This window comes from Pseudophryne corroboree, chromosome 4 (assembly GCF_028390025.1).
Source record: "Pseudophryne corroboree isolate aPseCor3 chromosome 4, aPseCor3.hap2, whole genome shotgun sequence".
Lineage (NCBI taxonomy): Eukaryota > Metazoa > Chordata > Amphibia > Anura > Myobatrachidae > Pseudophryne > Pseudophryne corroboree.
Genome location: NC_086447.1, coordinates 661,918,677 through 661,937,837, shown reverse-complemented (window position 1 = coordinate 661,937,837; position 19,161 = coordinate 661,918,677). Strand labels below are relative to the sequence as shown.

At 42.8% G+C, this 19,161-nt stretch overlaps 1 protein-coding gene across 2 annotated transcripts in view; it reads left to right on the top strand.

Moving 5' to 3' along the window:
- Positions 1-19,161, top strand: part of KIF26B (kinesin family member 26B) — a 707,075-nt gene that overhangs the window by 613,756 nt on the left and 74,158 nt on the right. For both annotated transcript variants that reach the window (XM_063917809.1, XM_063917810.1), the window contains 3 exons: positions 2,478-2,740; positions 7,980-8,157; positions 10,669-10,828. In XM_063917809.1, coding sequence (XP_063773879.1) covers positions 2,478-2,740; positions 7,980-8,157; positions 10,669-10,828 — 601 coding nt within the window. The remainder of the gene's footprint in view (positions 1-2,477; positions 2,741-7,979; positions 8,158-10,668; positions 10,829-19,161) is intronic.

Genomic DNA, 19,161 nt, shown 5'->3' with positions numbered 1-19,161 from the left:
CTTAATGTGCTCCTGTGTGGAGAGCGCATTTTCCATGTGTTCGCACTGCGCTGCTCTGGAACTGAGTGCATGCAAGTACAGAAGATACAGAGGTGTACACATTTTGATCACATCTACATTTACAACGTAAGGGCTTTAACAGGACGTAGTTTAGTGGGGGCAAGTCGATGCAACTGAGGTATACAGAGCAGGACATAAGGGTAGATTTGCATGTTTGGAGGCATATCTTTTGCACCTAGTAGAGCAGGCATTCCCAACCATGGTCCTCAAGGCACACCAACAGTGCAGGTTTTAGTGATATCCAGGCGCAGCACAGATGGTTAAATCAAAATAACTGAGCTACTAATTAAGTCACCTGTGCTGAAGCCTGGATATCACTAAAACCTGCACTGTTGGTGTGCCTTGAGGACCGTGGTTGGGAATGCCTGTAGTAGAGGGTAGTGATGATGATGACTAGCAACTAAGTAGTAACCTAAGTAGTGCATGGCTGCCCCGCCTGGTACTTTGAAGTACAGGATGGGCATTCCACTGGCTCACTGTTTATTTTATATTTGTACATCCTTAATTCATGTATTGCTTATTCATACATAGTGACCATTCTGGTGTGCCCAACATGGCTGCCTCACCTGGTACTCTGTGTAGAATGAAAAAAAATGTATGATTATAATGATCTTGCCATTTCATTTTATCTTGCCCATTATTATCATACTAATACACATGTGCCAGTTTTAATATATATGCCTCGGGTCCTTGTATGGCTTGTCTCATACAGCATAACCTTCGTCGTGCACCCAACATGGCTGCCTCACATGTGCTCAGGGATGGGATGAAAAATACATGGACCTGACAGTTATGCTGGGACCCTACTCCTAGCATTAGGTCACTAGAACCACCCATTTTGTGTCATCCCTTCTGGGCGTGACCTATTCCAGCCAGGTTAATCCCACGTAGTGTGCCCAACATGGCTGCCTCACCTGGTACCTTTTATGGGTAGAATATATAACTCGTAGAAGTTATTACCCAAAATGTCTGCACCTACCCTGCAGTATGCCTGTTATGCTCTCTATGTGTAGATGGTCTTAATTATTTCTGTATATTCTACAACTTTTGATGTATGTAAAGTGACTTTGAGTCGTGCGGGAGAAAAGCAATATATATATATATATATATATATATATATAATAAATAATAATATTATAGTAGCAAAGCAAGCATGCAGATAGACTGGTGGACGTACCACAGTGTGCAAATGACTGTAATGTGGGGGAGCATACACCTGATTTCCATACACCTCTGCATCAGGCCCTCTGTGTGCCCAGTAGTTATCAGATACCATTGACTTCAACTGAGCTGCATTTTCCACTGCAGTCACCTGCAGCAGATTGCCAGATGGAAATCACTGTAAATGGATAATTAATGAAGCATACAATCACACCTGAAAAACAAAACCACCTGTGTAACACTGCCCTAAGAGGGGCTAAATTGCTATTAATTACAGCTTGAACACAGATAAATTCATGAAAGATAAGGATGTATACTGTATAGGTCCTGTAATGGTTCACTGGGGAGCTGTGGAGCTCTGTATCTCCCTATACATTTATCATACCTGGAGTTGGTGTGATGAGATTATTAAAGCTATATGAAAGCTGATTTCAGAAGAGCTAGGTCCAGTAAGAGAACATAATAAATTATTTCTATATACGGTACTTTGGGGGTCATTCCGAATTGATCGCTAGCTGCCGTTGTTCACAGCGCAGCGATCAGGCTAAAAATCTGCATTTCTGCACATGCACCGCAATGCGCACACGCGACGTACGGGTACAAAACCTGTTGTGGTTGTGCACAGGTTCTAGCGAAGTTTTCAGTCACACTTACGGCCGCAAGAAGATTGAAAGGAAGGGGGCGTTTCTGGATGGCAACTGACCATTTTCAGGGAGTGATGGCAAAAACGCAGGCGTGTCTGAAAAACGCAGGCGTGGCTGGGCGTTCGCTGGGCGGGTGTATGGCGTCAAATCTGGACACGAATAGGCTGAAGTGATCGCAAGCGCTGAGTAGGTTCAGAGCTACTCAGAAACTGCACAAATTGTTTTTGCAGAGCTCGGCTGCACATGCGTTCGCACTTCTGCTAAGGTAAAATACACTCCTAGTGGGCGGCGGCATAGCGTTTGCACGGCTGCTAAAACTAGCTAGCGAGCGATCAACTCGGAATGACCCCCTTTGTGTAATAATGTACTTTTGCTAATCTTACTTGATTAGTTAGTTTAACTTATAAACCAAAAATGTTCAATTAATGATTGCGAAAAAGTAGTGAACATACTAGATAAAATATTAATTGCAGCAATTAATCGACTTTGTGCAATGTGAATAACCAAGCACATTACAACAGCAATAAGTGCTTGGAGTGCAGTATGTTGTATCTAATGCAACGGATACTTTATCATTCATTTATTTTCCTTTGAATACCTGTTTTCCTGCAGGCAAGTCATATACTATGATTGGCAAAGATGACTCCATGCAGAATCTTGGCATCATCCCTTGCGCTATTTCATGGCTCTTTAAATTGATTAATGAACGGAAGGAAAAGACAGGAGCTCGGTTTTCAGTTAGAGTGTCAGCGGTGGAAGTGTGGGGGAAGGAGGAAAACCTGAGAGATCTGCTGTCAGAAGTGGCAACAGGCAGCCTGCAGGATGGTCAGTCTCCTGGAGTCTATCTGTGTGAGGACCCAATATGTGGCATGCAGGTAACAAAGTGTTTCCAGTACTGGTTCATATGCTAGGAAGTGCACGGACCAGAACGATATATCATTTACATCATATAGTGTGTACACCTAATACATTTTCCCCAGCCGTCATCCTTCACATCTTCCCAGCTGATGTGGGACAATGCGATGTATGATATGGTGCACATTGTGTAGTGTGTACGCACAGCAGCACATACTCTACAGGAGCAACAAATAATTGGATACAATCCTCTGACACAATATGTCGTGCAGTCGTTCAGAGGATTGCATAGTGTGTACACTCTATATTATGTGTTCTGGGATTTACTGAAGTTAAAACAAATGACACATCATTTGTCATATCGCATAGTGTGTACTCCGCTTAACTCTGAATGGAGGAAATGTATCAAACCTTAGAGAGTGATAAAGTGTAGAAGTTTCCCATAGCAACCACTCAACTTGCAGCTGTCATTTTATAGACTGTGATATATAAATAATAGCTGTAAGCAGATTGATTTGCTATGGGCACTTTATCTCTCTTGAAGGTTTGATACATCTCCCCCAAGATGAGCAAATATGTGGCAGAGTTTTGTACAGAGTTATGTTACTCGCCTATTCCTCTCTTTAAGCATGGCATTTGCACTGCCCTCCAGTAGACGCCCATTAGATTGTTAGCTCTTCAGAGCAGGGCCCTTTTTCCTCTTGTTGTCAAAGCCCTCTTCTCGGCACAGCTCACTCACAGCTCTCTCCTACTCAGCGACCATCTTTACCCACTTTTTATCCTGCTGGTAAAGGCTCATTTTTATCTATTACCACCAGCCCCAAGTAGTACAATGATTACTCCCTCGCTACTTACATCTTAGCTGTATTATGTGTTGAGAATTGTGGTGCTCTTTGTTACCTGTACTCTATTTTTGTTTTTTATTTACTATAATGCTAAGTTTTGTCTCCCTGTTCTGTCCATTGTACGGTGCTGCAAAACACTTGTGGCGCCTTATAAATAAAATGTAATAATAATATTAATTCTCCCTGGTTTTATACATTCACATGTTGCAGAATGTATGTATCTGAGGTGATGGTGGATTTATGATGTGCTGTGGTTGGGGCAGGACACATTTAGAATGAAGTGAATATTTTGTTGGACAGTTCTGAAAATGTCACTCATCTCTTCTCAAAACATGCACATCATTTTTCCCTTGAGGACAAACTATTCCCTATAAAAAGTGTAAATAAATAATAGTGATATTATGGCCTATTAGTGTTAGGTGATGTTGCATGTCAGTATTAATTATGAAATATTTTAATAAATACCATGTCTATTTTATACATACTGTACAGTATGTACTAGAATTTCAGAGTGACAGAGGAGTCACATATGATCATAGAATACCTCTGTAATGTATGGTTGAGTTACACTATGTTATTTATTATATTTAAGATCTCACATGTAATTCCAGCTAAATATGTTCCACATCCCATAGCAGTTCATAATTTAAACTGGTAAGTTTAAATTGACACAAATGAAATATGTAAATGTAACAGCAATGTGCTAGATGACTGTATCCTATGGATTGATCACAAAGGGTTTTATCTTGCTTGGTGATGCACTAGGATAATAATACTATTGTCTCAAGGTAATAAATTAGAACTGTAAAATGTATCTGGCACAAGATCAATCTTTCTGTTGGATAGGAAGAGGTGGCAGGTACAGTATATCTTTCAAAAGGGATTGTCAAGTGCAGCGAATTGAAAAATCTAAAACAATGAATTTGAGGTTTGAGTTGCTGTGTTACATTATGCAGGGATTTTGGACCTCCTTTGAAATATTCCACTGCAATTCTGAAATGCAGAAACTGAATAATAGAATTACTCAGTTATGTATGAATTGTATACATTAATTATGTTTTGCATGTCAGTATATTTCAATGATGCTTAAAAATTATGACTGTGCAGGGTCAATTCTGCAGCCGTTCTCTTCCCCATACATACATGTACACCAGTGTTTCCCAACTGCAGTCCTCAGGGACCCCTAACAGTGCATCTGTTACAGATCTTCTCGGTATCTCATTAGCTCAACCTGTGGATCTTTTCAAAGGTGTCAGGTAATAATGAATACATCTATCTGTACACCAACTAGGAGATCTGTAAAACATGCACTGTTAGGGGTCCCTGAGGAAAACTGACTTACAGTATACAATGACAAATCTATAGGTCATCAAGATCTAACAATGAAACTTGTATGAATGCAACTGGCCTCAATATTTATTGATTACCTAAATAGAGAAAACAGCATGATACAGTATTTATATAACTGTATATAAACCACCTTTTTTTCCATAAGATTTGTGACCTTGTCTATGGATGCATCTTTTCCATATCAACATTCACCTTGGTACTCTGCCCTTGGGGGTACCGTTTTCTATGCCACCAGGATTTTTTACAGAGAAGCGCTAACTGACATAACCACAAACCTCCAAGACTCCTGCAGATCACAGTTTAATATCCAGCTATACACCGAGAACTTCTAACTCCTGGAACCCTGTACTTCATAGAGGTCTAACAACGTTAGGAGAAAACTAAATGGTGCAAATGTTTACGTGGCATACACCCACACTCTAGGGCAGATGTATTAAGCCTGGAGAAGTGATAAAGAAGTGATAAATGGAAGGTGATAAGGCACCAACCAATCATTATTTGAAAAATGACAGGAGCTGATTGGCTGGTGCATTATAACATTCCACTTATCACTTTTTTATCACTGCTTTATCACTTCTCTAGGCTTAATACATCTGGCCCAGTGTTTGAAAATAGATAACAAGTGAAAAGAGACTGAGAACTCTCATCCACGTGTTGTGGCACTGGGCCCTCTCACACAGGGCTGTTTTTAGCCAATTTGGCTCCCAGTGCGAGATTTAAAAATGCGCCCCCCCCCCCATGACATTAAAAAATGTGCCCCCCCCCACACACACACACTCCTAGATAAAAAAAAAACTTGCGCGTGCACCCGGCGAGGGGGCGTGGTCTCATTTAAATGGGTGTGGCCTCATTTATATGGGCATGGCATCATCTGAAAAGACTACCTCGCAATCCAGTTTTTGACCCTGCTCCAACAGATCACGACCACCACAGGAAAAATAAATTCTACCATATTAAGCCCCACACAGTAATGCCCCCTGCACCATATTATGCCACACACCGCAATGCCCTTGATACATTAAATCCCCACACTACGGCAGGCAAGAGTCCCCATTTCACACATTAAGGCAGGTGTCCCCATTTTACACATTGAGAGAGAGAGAGAATACTTACAGAGGCGATTACCGCTCTTCGGCCCGCCTCACCAGTCGCTCCTCGTGCTGGCCTTTCCCTCTTCCTAACTTGGATCCCCCTCTGTACTCCGCTAAGGGGGGGAGTTTTGCGGAGTGACGGGGTTGCGTCGTGACGTAACGATGCAACCGCGTCATTCTGTGAAACTCCGCCCCCCGAGCGGGTTACTCGGGGAGAAATAGGAGGGGGAAGCAGGGAGCCACAGTTAGTGCCGCGGCGGGCGCCCAGTGCGGTTGCACTGCTCGCCTGCCCCAAGAAACAGCCCTGCTCTCACATGACATATGCACTCATGTTAGCTACATCATGCATCATCTTATTATCATGCACTCATCTGATAATCTGCCACTATAAGGAGGAAGTAGATCCACAATGTTCTGCCTTGTGTGCCCATCTGAACAAATGCATTGCTGTCCCAGACTGCTGTGCATGACTCCATTGCAACCTAGTATTACACAGTCTACATCTGCATACTGTATACTGTATGCTAGCTATTCTCCATGCTTTCAGACGTCTATAGGGAAAACCAAAATGAACAGTGCAAACACCAAGAATCATATCTGTCTAATTACTATCCCCATTGAGTAAAGGTTTGTGCTGTCTTCCACTGACTGTCACACTGCTCACAAGCCATCTACCAGAGAAACCCTGAACACCTGTAACCATGTTCGTCTAACTCTGGCATTAATTCATCTCTTCACTTTGAACTAACTCTAAGGGGTATATTTTCTAAAGGTTGATTTTAATCGGTGTCCATCTATTTCAGTTAAAAATTCATTGATGTTGGGCTTCCAGGGTTTAAACACACATATATGATTTTTATATACATTTTTAAATGTTAGTGTACAGTATGTGTGTTTTAGTCCTGGAGGCTCAACATTGCTTATGATCGATTTTAATCGTTCTGAAATCGATGAAAATTGATTAAAATCGACTCTTTAGTAAATATACCCTTAAGGGGCTAATTGTCAGCCTGGATCTATTGATGCAAGTGCTGCATTCCTGTACATCAAGCTCTAGAAGGTGCACTTAACGCAGATTTTTAATCGCAGCCTCAATAGCTGAACCCAGAGGGAAACCCATAGATTGGATGGTATTCAGTTTGCCGGCTGTTGGGATCCCGGCGCACAGTATACCGGCGCCGGCATCTCGACACCCGGCAACTTTTCTCCCTCTTAGGGGTCCACGACCCCCCTGGAGGGAGAATAAATAAGGGGCTCTGGAGTTTTCGCATGGAAAAATAGGATAGGGAGATAAAAAAAAAAGTGAATTTTTTCTTTGTAGGCGCAAAATTATCGGGGGTTACTTGGATACCCCTCCCCCTATATCCATTAATACTAGTGCTGCCACATGCAGTACACATAATACAGACAGTCACAAACTGAGCAATATTTAGGTACTAAAGGGGTACAAAAAGGTTAGAAATCTAGACTCTGTGGCCACCTCCCTAAGATTGTTGCAGTCAGGCATGGTGGCGCAGTCACTGTGGAGGCAGAGTGTAGAGAGGAGGAATGGACTTTGGGCCTAATTCAGACCTGATCGCAGCAGCAAATTTGTTAGCTAATGGGCAAAACCATGTGCACTGCAGGGTGGGGCAGATATAACGTGCAGAGAAAGTTAGATTTGGGTGGAGTGTGTTCAAACTGAAATCTAAATTGCAGTGTAAAAATAAAGCAGCCAATATTTACCCTGCACAGAAACAATGTAGCTCACCCAAATCTAACTCTCTCTGCAAATGTAGTGCACATGGTTTTGCCCATTAGGTAACAAATTTGCTGCTGCGATCAGGTCTGAATTAGGCCCTTTGTTTTGCACTGCACAGGCCATCGCTTCAGGTACATTTAAAGCCTGATTGGCGTTTTACTCCAGCAATGGGTATTTTATTTTGTTATGCTACAAAGAAGTAGTAATAATGCCATATTACCTTTATGTCTAGCTGCAGAACCAGAGTGAATTGCGGGCCCCCACTGCTGAGAAAGCTGCTTTTTTCCTAGATGCAGCTATTGCCTCTCGTAAGAGCAGCCAACGGGAGGAAGATGACCACAGAAACTCTCACATGCTCTTTACTTTGCACATTTATCAGTATCGTATGGAGAAGAGCGGGAAAGGAGGCAGTAAGTATGGACTCTTGTCACCCTTCTACATTCATAGTTTCTCACAGATGCATCATTTTGTCTTTTGTTTTTCTGCCCCTGGTAAAGCAAAGATGTGCACAGATATTGCTGACCGTAATGCTCTAATATAGCCTGTACTATTTGTATCCTTGAGGCTGTCGTGGAGGTGCTCGGTGTAGTAGGGCGCTGAACACTGTCTCTTCATCCTGGCCAAAATATTAACTTGCTCGGTCTTGGTATTTTTGTTGTTGTTGTTTTTTAAACAAAATTAATTTTGTTATGAAGAAAAAACATATTAACTGTAACAGGACACGCTGCATAGACACAGGCTGGTCAGGGAGAGGCAGAAGGATGTAACTTCACTATCTCTAAGGAGAATAGAGCTTGATCAGAAGTGACAACACATACAGTAACTGAGGACCAGGAGCTCTGAACAAAGGCAACTCTAACTGAGGGGATCGGTGAGAGGTCAGATTCTGTGTTGTAGGGATTTATTTTCCAGCTGATTAATGACAAAGTGCAGCAAAAAAGGTGTTCATTCCCATCCAACGCTAAATTTACAAAGTCATGTACCATAGTCTGCGTGCTTTTTAAATGTTGAATTTCATTCTGAAGCACACACGGTTCTAGGGATAAAAAGGATGTATTTCATAACACATATTTGAATAAAAAATTGTCAGATCGCGCCACGCATGCACCCCGATTGTGTGAGCACAGAGATGCAGCACAGAATCAGATGCAGGGTCTGCAAATTATAGTGGGCATTCCGGGGAGATAACAGTGTGTGTCACTGAAAGCTGCTGCACTAGCTCATACAGGAGGCCATACTGAGATGGAGAAGCTGCACCTGCCATAGAGCTTGTGCGTGTTTTAATGGTATGACTGATTGTGGCACACCACACAGAAATGCACTATCATGCTGCAAGTGGGATCAGTTCTTTACTAATTATCTGCTTCCACCTCAGAATCAGGCCCAGTGTATACATATATATATGTATATACACAAAACGCGCGGGAACCCGCTAAGGCTTGTGGAGAAGACATTTTGTGCTCAGCGCAGGAAGGGATTGTTCACTGTAAGGGCAATACGCATATTGAATACACTGCCAGAAAAGGTTGTAATGGCGGTCTCAGTCAATGCGTTTAAAAATGGGTTAGACAAATTTCTAACCTAAAATGATATATGAATATATATCCTTTAACCTAAATAGATTAGAGAATGCAATATAATTCAGGTTGAACTCGATGGACTACTATTCTTTTTTCAATCTCACCGACTATGTTACTATGTTTTATTTATATATATATATATATATATATATGTGTGTGTATATATATATATATATATATATATATGTACACACGGTGTCGGACTGGGGCATGAAGGGCCCATCGGGGAGATGTAGTGGTAGAGGCACATGCTTAAGGGTGTGGCCAGGCAATAGTGGAGGTGTGGCCAACCACCACAGAGGATTGGCTAGCCTTTATGATAATATACCAGATTAATAGCAGCAATGCACTATAGAAAATACACCATAGTCCTGTGCCGTATAATGTAACATATGGCAGGCAGAGGAGGTGGGCCCACAGGCAATGGGGCCTACCGGGGGCCTGTCCGAGCCTGTTTATATATATATATATATATATATATATATATATGTACATATATAAATAGGCTACAGTAAAGTGTAAACGAGTGTCAAGTGACGCAAACATTAATTTATCAGGTCGTTATTGCAATCTCAATGTGCTACATCTGGCTATAACAACTGTGAATGTAACCAGAAATTCATAAAGCCTACAGTTCCTCTGTAAATATCCAGCTACACATACATCTTATTATAAAACATATGAGACTAGTTGGCATTAGAGCTTCAGAGCAAGGTACTTGTAACGTATCACACACTTTATGTTACACTTTGTATGTTACCCCTATGTATGGCGCTGCAAGGCCTGTGTAGCATCATATACAGAAAAGTCTAATAAGTAATAACTATATAATATGTAATAATGATTTTTGTTTTTAATTGTTTATTAAATAAGCAACATAGGCGTTTCTATAATGGGTGCAGTGCACACAGGCCCCTTTGTCTAGGGGGCCCACACCGTACACCCTGCAAACGTATTTAATTGCTTACCTCTCCAGAGTCCCGCTTCAGCACCGTTGATGGCAGCGATATCACTTGGAAAATGGTGCTGCAGACATTTTCACAGTGATTCACACATGCGCACTAGAGATTAGTCTCCGGGAACACGGCAGGCTCCGTGTTTCCGGAGATCTGTGCATTTGCAGTGTCTACGGCGCCGTAGAGAGGTGGGGCCCACAGAGAGGAGTCTGCACACAGGTCCCCTCCTCTCTTCAGCCGCCCCTGATAGACAGTATTGTGTTTTCACAGTAGTATAATCCTACAAAGTACATTTCTTTAATCTTATTTGTGTGATGTGTAAGGCGCCAAGCGACATAAGTGTCATAAGTGCTGAAGGTTAACCAGTTTTCCTTTCTCTTGGCAGTGTCGGGCGGTCGCAGTCGATTGCATCTTATTGATTTAGGAAGCTGCGTAAAGGTGCAGAGTAAAAATAGAGATGGAAATACAGGGCTATGTCTCTCTCTCTCAGCTCTCGGCAATGTCATTCTTGCTCTGGTCAATGGTAGCAAGCACATCCCATACAAGTAAGCTACGTACTTTCATTTGTAGTATTAACGATTTGTGTCATTCTATTCTTAGAGCCATTTGTTTGCAATTTTCTCTGTAACAGCTTATAAAACTGGTGCAGAGATATATACGCACAATAGGCCTGTAACCTGCAGCAACAAAGCAGGTTCTGTTATTTTTCTTGTACAGTTTAAAAATGGCAGCAGATGGCTGACTGGGTACTGTAGGCTGCAGCATCTTTTTCTACACAGTAACACTCAGTGACAGAAATATCTCCCTGGTTGGCCAATGAGTGACCTATTTAAACCCTACTTTGTCCTCAGAGAATCAAAACTCCAAAATGTGATTTGTGACAGATGTGTCCTCTCACATCCTCGCTGCAGTCATGCTAAATAGCCCTTGAAGTCGCGCCATGCTGTGGCGGGACTTGGTAGTGTCTTTTTTGCTTTTTTTCTGCAAAAATGTGTCTTAGACACAAAGTCATATAATAGGACACACAAGCAGATCCTGTTGATTAAAATGATATGTAGCATGCCTATGTTCTGTATGTGACTGTATTTGCATACAAAATGCAATATTCATCCTATAGATCAGGGGTGTCAAAGACAAGGCCCGCGGGCCAAATCCGGCCCGCCAGACCTCGTCTGATGGCCCGCGGTGCCGCCGCCATGAAACCCCCTTCTCCCGAGTGCCCAGCTCGGGGGGGGCGGGGTTTCGCGGAATGACGCGATTGCGTCGTGACGTCACGGCGCAAACGCGTAATTCAACGAAACCCCGTCGGAGGAGGGAGAAGGGAGCCGCGCAGACGAGGAGGGAGAGGCGGCTGAAGAGCGGCGAGAACCGCTTCAAATGTAAGTCAGCCCCTCTCCCTTCCTCTCTTTCTCTCTCTCTCTCCCTCCTTCCACCACCTGCCGCAATGTGTAAAATGGGGACCTGTACCTGCCGCTATGTGTAAAATGGGGACCTGTGCCTGCCACAATGTGTAAAATGGGGACCTGTGCCTGCCACAATGTGTAAAATGGGGACCTGTACCTGCCGCTATGTGTAAAATGGGGACCTGTACCTGCCGCTATGTGTAAAATGGGGACCTGTGCCTGCCACAATGTGTAAAATGGGGACCTGTGCCTGCCACAATGTGTAAAATGGGGACCTGTACCTGCCGCTATGTGTAAAATGGGGACCTGTACCTGCCGCTATGTGTAAAATGGGGACCTGTGCCTGCCACAATGTGTAAAATGGGGACCTGTGCCTGCCACAATGTGTAAAATGGGGACCTGTACCTGCCGCTATGTGTAAAATGGGGACCTGTGCCTGCCACAATGTGTAAAATGGGGACCTGTGCCTGCCACAATGTGTAAAATGGGGACCTGTGCCTGCCACAATGTGTAAAATGGGGACCTGTGCACTATAAAAGGGGGCACATGGCTGGGCACTATAAAAGGGGGCACATGGCTGGGCACTTTAAAAGGGGGCAGATGGCTGGGCACATATAAGGCAGGTGGAGCGGTAAATTTTGGATAGACCTACAGATACAACCGGCCCTTTGATGGGGACCAAACTGCTGATGCGGCCCCCGATGAATTTGAGTTTGACACCCCTGCTATAGATTAATATAGGCAGATGTGCTGCATAGGGTGGCCAATCCTGGGATCGGGATCGACGGGATCCTGGGATTCCATTCCAAATTGGCCGGGATTCTATCTCAGGATTGGAGCTTCCAATCCCGGGGATTTCGGTAGTGCCAGCACTTTAGTATTTTCTATGCCTGGCAGCGTTGAGCATCCTCAGGACGCTCAGACGCTGCCTGGCTCTCTCTTCTCACCTCCCCCTGGCTACGGCTGGGCACACTGCGCAGCGTGACGTGAAGTCAGAGGTCACGCTGCGCAGCCAGTCGCCCGCCCACCCGCCGCACCTCACTGCCGCCCTGCACTTCCCGCCCGCCGGATCTCACAGGGAGTGTCCCTCCCACCCGAACGTCCAGATTGCGGTGAGTTATCTGGGCTGGGCAGGGCAAGGGAGGTGGGACTCCTTGAAAACCAGCCAATCCCAGGTATCCCGGGAATCCCGGGATTGATCATTTTTCAATCACGATTCCCGGGATTGAAAAATGGCCTGGGATTGGCCTCCCTAGTGCTGCATAAACAAAATATTTTACCATACAGTTTTTTTTTCTTTGATAATCTGTTTTTTTTTCACAGAAATTGTTAAACCAGTAATTTAAACAAGATATGTTATACTGTACATAAACTGTAGTGCAAGTGGACACATCTGGAGAAAGTAGAAGAAATATGCTCTCTGTGCAATACCCATTTATATGGGATCCGGTTAGCATACCTCCATTTTGAATGCCGCCAGTTGGAATACCGACGCTGGGATCCCAACATTGAGAACACAGTTATATTATTTCAAACCCTTTTCACTGCTGAATTTCCCCTTTCACTAGAGTAATTTGGCCTACAGTTTTCCACACTGATTCCCTCTATAACGTTTGTTCGCCCTAGAACTCAAACTATACCAGAAAACTGTATGAATTGACCACTGGAGCAATTTATAGGCTATAATAACATCAAATGTGGGATTTACAAATACGGGGTCTGTAGGTGAGCTGGTCTCATTTGCTTAGCGTAAAATACATACATCTATATTGCATATCCCCAGAAAAACAGCTACGCCTATGTCTATAGGCAGATCTGACACTTGTGCCTCCTTAGACATGGAAAGTCGTAACTAGGGAGGAAAGTGGGGGCTGAAACGCAGTCCAAGTACACTAACGGCATGTAATTGTGACTGACACAGACATGTCAGTATTTGATTTGCTTGGGAGTGGCTGAGAGATGCTGCAAATACGTTATGGCGATGATGGCAAGTTACCAGCATTAGCTAGTTGCTTTTGATTGTCTAGTTACAATTGCCTGCTGAAGCTGACAGTGCAGAGGTTCTCAAACTCGGTTCTCAAGGCACCCAAACAGTCCAGGTTTTAAGTATATTAATGCTTGGCCACAAATGACTTAATTAGCGCCTCAGTCAATTTTATTTAACCATCTGTGCTGAGCCATGGATATACCTAAAACCTGGACCGTTGGGGTGCCTTGAGGACTGCGTTTCAGAACCTCTGCGATAGTGCCATCTTTTATTGATCTTGCCAATATTATATGATTTTGCAGTTATATTTCATAATTTTATGTTGCTACCTTCATACACAAGAAGGAAGATAATACTTTCCGCATTGTAGAGGGGTTTTATTAATATTATATAAACCAAACCTACTGTAATAGCAATTTTTTTCACAATCTAAACTAATGTTAAATAAGGGTTTCTTGTGCTTATGACCTGGTCCGGTGTAAATGAATCTGATGTACAAATAACATAATCTTGGCGTAGGTGCTGCTGGTGGAGAAGTTGGCGCATCTGGAGATACATCCAGTTCCGTATTTGGGCATAAATATACTATTTCTATAAGAATTTCAGCATCAGCCCCACAATGCAGAATGGAAAAGTAAAGCAGAACCTGATTGTATTGCTAAATATTGCAGATCTGCATATCACCTTTGAGCAAGTAGAAGTAGGCGGCCTATGGTTGCAGCACTGCCCGGTGTGTTTCAGTAAGCAGTTACTATGGCAACGTTGCCATTGATGCAACTCATGATCAGCAAGCATTAGGTATTTCTGAAAGAGGCAGTACTTCTATACACTATGTAAAATGACATGGGAATTATTTTCCTGACAGTGCATTTTGTACTACCTAATAGGTATATGCAGCATAATAGACACCCTTTTATTGTCTAACATGTTGACATTTATGTTGATGTTCTCTGGATACAGCTTGAATACACTCCTGCATAAACTATCACTGTATGGTTTTCTGTTGTCTCAGCTAATATCACGATCTGTATCAAATCCAATTTTGTTTAGTGGTGTATTTTTTTTCTAAATGTGCGCAGCCTTTTATCTTGTTAGAAAAGAAATAAAAGCAAACGGCTTCATTTGTCTCCTATGACAGCTCTCTGAGTGTAGCCTGAGCAGCTTCTTAAAAATGAGAAAAAATACACAGAGAGAATATGAGAAGTCCTCATTTTTCTTCATCAGTGTCATACTGTGAGAGGCTGCACTCATTAGTATGCACTCACCGCTCTCTGATTAAACTCGGCTCCATACAACCTTCCTATATTGGATTTAATTCCATCAGTACCATGTACTGTATTTCATTTCAAGTGAGTTTAAGAACTCATTAAAGTTCAAGTAATCATTCACATGGCAGCATCTACAGAGAGCTGCATGAAAACACACTGAACATGGGTACTGGAGATGTACAGTGCCAGTCTTAGAGAATAGTCCACGATTTTTGTACTTTTTTCTTTAAGTGCTTTTCCAGGTTAACACTGATTTGTAGAATTTCATATGCAGATACAGCCACGGTCGCACACCATATATAGGCATACTGCATATCATTTTAATCAGCAAAATCTAATTTGTTCATAAAGCAATGTGAATAAGATGCATTTTCGGGGGGGGGGATAGCATGAAAAGACGCCCTGTGTTAGTAAATGCACTCACCACTAGACGCGACTAGGAGGGCTGTATAACGTGACTGCAGTGACTAGGGAGGATTCATCAGTATAATGCATTTTCATTTAATAAAGGTTTTTTTTTTGTTTGGTATTTAAATTAGTGATGAGCGGGTTCGGTTTCTCGGAAACCGAACCCCCCCGAACTTCACCCTTTTTACACGGGTCCGAGCCATACTCGGATTCTCCCGTATGGCTCGGGTAACCCGAGCGCGCCCGAACGTCATCATCCCGCTGTCGGATTCTCGCAAGATTCGGATTCTATATAAGCAGCCGCGCGTCGCCGCCATTTTCACTCGTGCATTGGAAATGTTAGGGAGAGGACGTGGCTGGCGTCCTCTCCGTTTATGTTGATGCATTGCAAATATTTTGTGCTTGCTTATTACTTAATTGTGGGGACTGGGGAGCAGCTGTATATAGGAGGAGTACAGTGCAGAGTTTTGCTGACAGTGACCACCAAGTAATACGTTGTCTGCCTGAAAAACACTCCATATCTGTGCTCAGTGTGCTACATATATCTGTGCTCACACTGCTTTATTGTGGGGACTGGGGAGCAGCTGTATTATATAGCAGGAGTACAGTGCAGAGTTTTGCTGACAGTGACCACCAGTATACGTTGTCTGCCTGAAAAACACTCCATATCTGTGCTCAGTGTGCTGCATATATCTGTGCTCACACTGCTTAATTGTGGGGACTGGGGAGCAGCTGTATTATATAGCAGGAGTACAGTGCAGAGTTTTGCTGACAGTGACCACCAGTATACGTTGTCTGCCTGAAAAACACTCCATATCTGTGCTCAGTGTGCTGCTTTATTGTGGGGACTGGGGACCACCAGTATAATATTATATAGGAGGAGTACAGTGCAGAGTTTTGCTGACCAGTGACCACCAGTATATAATATATAGCATTACGGTACAGTAGGCCACTGCTGTACCTACCTCTGTGTCGTCATTAAGTATACTATCCATCTAGATTCTATACCTGTGGTGCATTTCAGTTGTGCAGTTTGCTGACACAGTGATGATAAAGTCAGTTATTACCTAAAAACATTAAGCTATATTCTATTATGGACTAAGTACGCTATTGGCGCACTGAGTACCGTAAGGGTACGCACCTAGCGTAGCAGACGCTAGGCCGTGGGCGCGACGCACGAGCGACACGCACGCTCACAGAATGTTACACAGTAACCCTTAGTAACAACACACCTTAAGGGTATGCTTTACACTTTAAACCTTGGCAATGAAATACTATAACGATGTAATGCTTATTAGCCTTGATTGTATGAGAAGCTAATTAAGCGATTGGGACGCTCAGAAAACCCTTTACAGTAACTAGTGAAAACACAAGACCTGGTTAGGATACAAAAACCACTTAGGCTCTAACACCCAGTGGATAATTCTATTTGAGTAAAAAAGGGGAAAAACAGTACAGCTTATACATTACAAAACTAACATAAAATCTAAACAGAATAACGAGAAAAAATATGAACAATAGCGAACGATCGCAAATACAAGAAAACAGAATGTGTACACAATGAGAACAAATGGCAAACACAGAGGATAAAATGGCTACAGAGAATTTACACACGTGTGAATGATTCGCAGGCGCGTCCTGAATCCAGCCCTCAGCCTTCAATATGAAAACCTTGCAGAGAGAGTGAGTGACTGGACAGGCAATGGTGGTCTTTATATACACAACATACAGTAACAATACAATGGTCCCTATAATCTTATGGTTCATTGGACACAGGAATGTGTCTCTGCATTATAACGAAAGGTCATAGGTGGGTTCGAACAGGTGGGCTGTGCCTTTCTCCAAATGCTCAGGTGGGAGGTATCCTTAGGATTCCCGCCGCATGGGTAATGAACAGCAAATACAGTAAATATCTATAAACTACTTTTGTACATAACTATGCGCAGGAGCGAGCAATCTCTTCCTAACCAACACCGAAATGTTACTAATAAAATACTCTACAGCTGGATACTAGACACCACCGTTCTACCTTTATCTGACCCTTCCTATCATGCAAAGAGGAATTTCTCTGTCCAAGAACCGTTTACACTAAACATACTTTCTGACATTGTTAAAGGGAATATTATCTATAAAACACACTATGTGGGTAAAATATGTTATGATCGAGTCGCCCGCTCCACGCCCCCCCACCTCTACCGTAAATGCGCATACACCGCGCGTGATCGCCGGAGCGATCTTACGCAAATTGCGGATATGTGCACGCACGGCAGAGCATGCGCGTGCAGCGGGCATGTGCATGAGGGGTTAGTACCAAGGCATATGAATCAGGATAATTTTCAACTTTGACAGTCCACCCTTTGGCAGTCAACAATAACTGCCACTATCTAAACAATTAAGCAGAAAAATATATTACCATGAAATACCTTATTATGATTGGGAGTAGGGAGAAGAGGAGGAGGTAGGAAATGTATGACCTAGTGAGATAGTAAAAAAACATGTATGTATGAAATCCATGTCTGAGGGGTCATGTATCATCGTGCCATACATGTTCTAAAAACAAGCTTCGAAGTATTGCGAAGTATACATTGAATCCTTCTTATCCCGTATTAAGGGTCTGTAAGTGGGCTAACAAACTCTACCAAGCTCTTTTCGGCCTTTAGTTCCAACAAATGGGGTGCACATTAGTTGATGATACATGAAGGGGGAAAGTATGTGAGTGCTAATATATATGTCTATATCACCTGTCGACTATGTGTGTCACTACCTGAAGATAGAAGAGATGAAGATAAGAAACATGCTTTATAAATGCATTCTTATGAATATATATGTGTGGTCGTCCTTGGGCGTCTGTTGAAGTCTTGTTGATGTCTTGTCGAAGTCTTGTCCGGATAACTGTATCTTTGCTGAGTGGCAAGCAAAGCTCTTCAAGTGTCCATAAAAATTACAGTCTCTAACAGTTCATCAAATGGCTGTGACAAAGTTCATCAATGGTCTGTATAATGGGTCATCAAAATCTTCTTCCGAGTCGGTGTTTTCTTACCTTGGACGAAAACAAAGGAGAAACGGGTGAAAGAAACGGACCGTGGAATCACGTTTTATCACAACATTGTCTCGATTGCTGGGTCATAAATTAAACTAGTTGTTGTTACAATGCCCTCGCTCCTCAAACTCATCAATTTGGTACTACGCTTGCAATTCATTAAAATTCGAACACATCTGAATATCAATCCAATCATTATGACAACTCCTAGGATACATAAGAGGAATTTCCCTACAGCAACGATAACATTTTGGGCCCATTCTCCTAAACCTGAGAACCAATTGCGTGGGTTCAACCATGATACCCAGCCGGTCAGTTCATTACCCATAGAAGCAAGGGTAAGGTTGTGTCTCCTTCGGAACTCCCACTTCAATTGCAAGATATCGTCCATCTTTTGATCTATGACCTCGGTTGGGTCCTCAGTGCTGTTTGTGATATACGTACAACACTTTACACCATACTGAGTTGCTAGGGTGACACAATACCCTCCTGTCACTGCTGTGATGTAATTGAGAACCATCCTGTGCTGGATCAGTTCCGTTTTGTAAGCTTGCAATTCTCTCCCAGTATACCTGAAGGTGTCATCATACATCTCGGTGATATTGTCTATCAGGTTCGCTAGCGCGGTAATATACCTAAAATTTATAACTCCTCTGGCGGTACGGGTGATATCTAGCGTGAGCAGGAGTTGAATCCCGGTGGATTCGTGGATCAAATCAGAGGCTGCATGCTCTGTCCTATCTATAAGGTGTCTTTTTACAATGTGTTCGTA